Source organism: Agrilus planipennis, unplaced genomic scaffold (genome assembly GCF_000699045.2).
Source record: "Agrilus planipennis isolate EAB-ADULT unplaced genomic scaffold, Apla_2.0 scaffold802, whole genome shotgun sequence".
In the NCBI taxonomy this organism is placed as follows: Eukaryota; Metazoa; Arthropoda; class Insecta; order Coleoptera; family Buprestidae; genus Agrilus; species Agrilus planipennis.
In genome coordinates this window covers 1-1614 of record NW_020439453.1, presented here as the reverse complement: position 1 = coordinate 1614, position 1614 = coordinate 1, and the positions used below count along the sequence as shown (strand labels likewise).

The following is a 1614-nucleotide window of genomic DNA, read 5'->3' as shown; positions in this document are numbered from 1 at the left end:
TGAAAGCTTTTTTTTCCTTGGGGACAATAGCAAAGATGGTGAACGTAAAAGTAAACGAAACAAAATTTTTTTCTTGTGTAGTTTTACATGAAACTGTAAATAAGGCTGTAAAGTTTATAATTTATTTGTATACCTGTAAAATACCCCCGCTTCCATCTATTAATTTTTTTCTCGCCGGTCCTGAATACGGGTCCTGTTTCAACATGGCACTGGCTTCTTCCAGCAATTTCGAAGACTTTTCTACACGAATTAGGGCGGTAGGCATATCTTGTCGTAATATTTCATCACCAGAACCGTTGATTGTCTCTTTTCCAACCTATACTCATATTATTTTTGGCGATATATGATAAATAAAATGAAGACGCTGTGAGTGAACTTAAGGAAATAATTAATATCTAATTAATTCCTTAATTTATACAAGCACATACAATAAAGATTTATTTAAAAACTCACCCTGGGCTCCCAACATAGTGGCTTTAACGGTACTCAAAATTTTCAGCTGGGTTGCAATTGTAGGAATACGTTCACAAACTTGAAGGAGATTAGTCCTGATCCTTTTGTCCGTGCATTCTCGAGCAAGCTGTTTGGCGATTCTTGTTACATCAGCACTCGCTTCTGCTATGGCTTTGGCCGTTGCTATTAGTTCCCTCTTGCTACCTAAAAAACATTTTTAAAATTAGAATATACGTCTTGTGGAATTAATTACAAAAAAATTTTTTTCGTAGTAATCACTCACCCTTATCGTCATTGTGAACGAGTTCGGACAATCTGGCCATAAGCAGGGCCATTTTCCTAGCAGCTGCTATAAGTTCGTTATCTTTGGCAGACCACTGCCTTACTTCTCTATGCAAATTATGGGCAGCAACCTATTTATAATAAAGAAAATTTTCTCATATTTAAATTAAAATGAAATCAAATTGATATTCCACGTTTTAGAAAAATAATATTAACGTAGTTGTTACCATAATTGGTTGACTAGAACTTGGGGCATGTTTGAAAACATCATCTTCATCGTCAGTTTCTGGTGGTGGTGGCCTCATTGGGGCAATCCCGTCCTCCATAGGTGGTGGTGGACGTGGTGGAGCAGATTCTTTTAAAAGAAAACCCAAAAGTCAAGAACATTCCACACAAAATATCACTAAAAATGCATTCCACATGCGCCTTTTATAGTATACCTACATTATAATGCAAGAACAACAACATACATCAATTTTTTTTTAATTTTTATGGCAGAATTCACAAATTTATAAACATTTACGGATTAGCAAATATAATTACCGTCTTCGTCCACGTACTGTGGTATGAATGAATAATAATATCCTGAGTAAGCATGAAAAATATTGGTTAAAATATATTGTGATTACCAAACAAACGTTTTTTATATAATAATTGATTTTTAGAAGATCGATGTAATAAATGACTTGTAAAATCGCAAGCAAAAATAGTAATAATTAAGACCTTGATACATGATATAGACAAATATAACAGGCAAAAAACTAATAACGATGACAGAGCAGTTACAAACTAACACCCAAATTGATCCACTCAATTAGAAAATAGATTAACATATACCTACAAAGACATTATTTCTAAAGCAGTAATTACAGCACATTC

General features: G+C 33.8%; 1 protein-coding gene across 1 annotated transcript; it reads right to left on the bottom strand.

The window, feature by feature from the left end:
- Positions 1-353: 353 nt before the first annotated feature.
- LOC108743685 (vinculin-like) lies at positions 354-1608 on the bottom strand. The gene is made up of 3 exons (XM_018479268.2): positions 963-1608; positions 737-866; positions 354-657 (listed from the first exon to the last, which is right to left on the bottom strand). The coding sequence occupies exons 1-3, from the start codon at positions 1059-1061 to the stop codon at positions 413-415; spliced, it is 474 nt and encodes a 157-aa protein (XP_018334770.1). The 5' UTR covers positions 1062-1608; the 3' UTR covers positions 354-412.
- Between the last annotated feature and the right edge of the window lie 6 nt (positions 1609-1614).

Bases quoted from the DNA above. Each gene is read 5' to 3' on its own strand.
- LOC108743685 (XM_018479268.2), bottom strand. From the start codon at position 1,061: ATGGAGGACGGGATTGCCCCAATGAGGCCACCACCACCAGAAACTGAC. The intron at 867-962 runs GTAACAACTACG...TATTATAAATAG, and splicing joins GTTCTAGTCAACCAATTATG to GTTGCTGCCCATAATTTGCA. The intron at 658-736 runs GTGAGTGATTAC...AATGTTTTTTAG, and splicing joins CGTTCACAATGACGATAAGG to GTAGCAAGAGGGAACTAATA.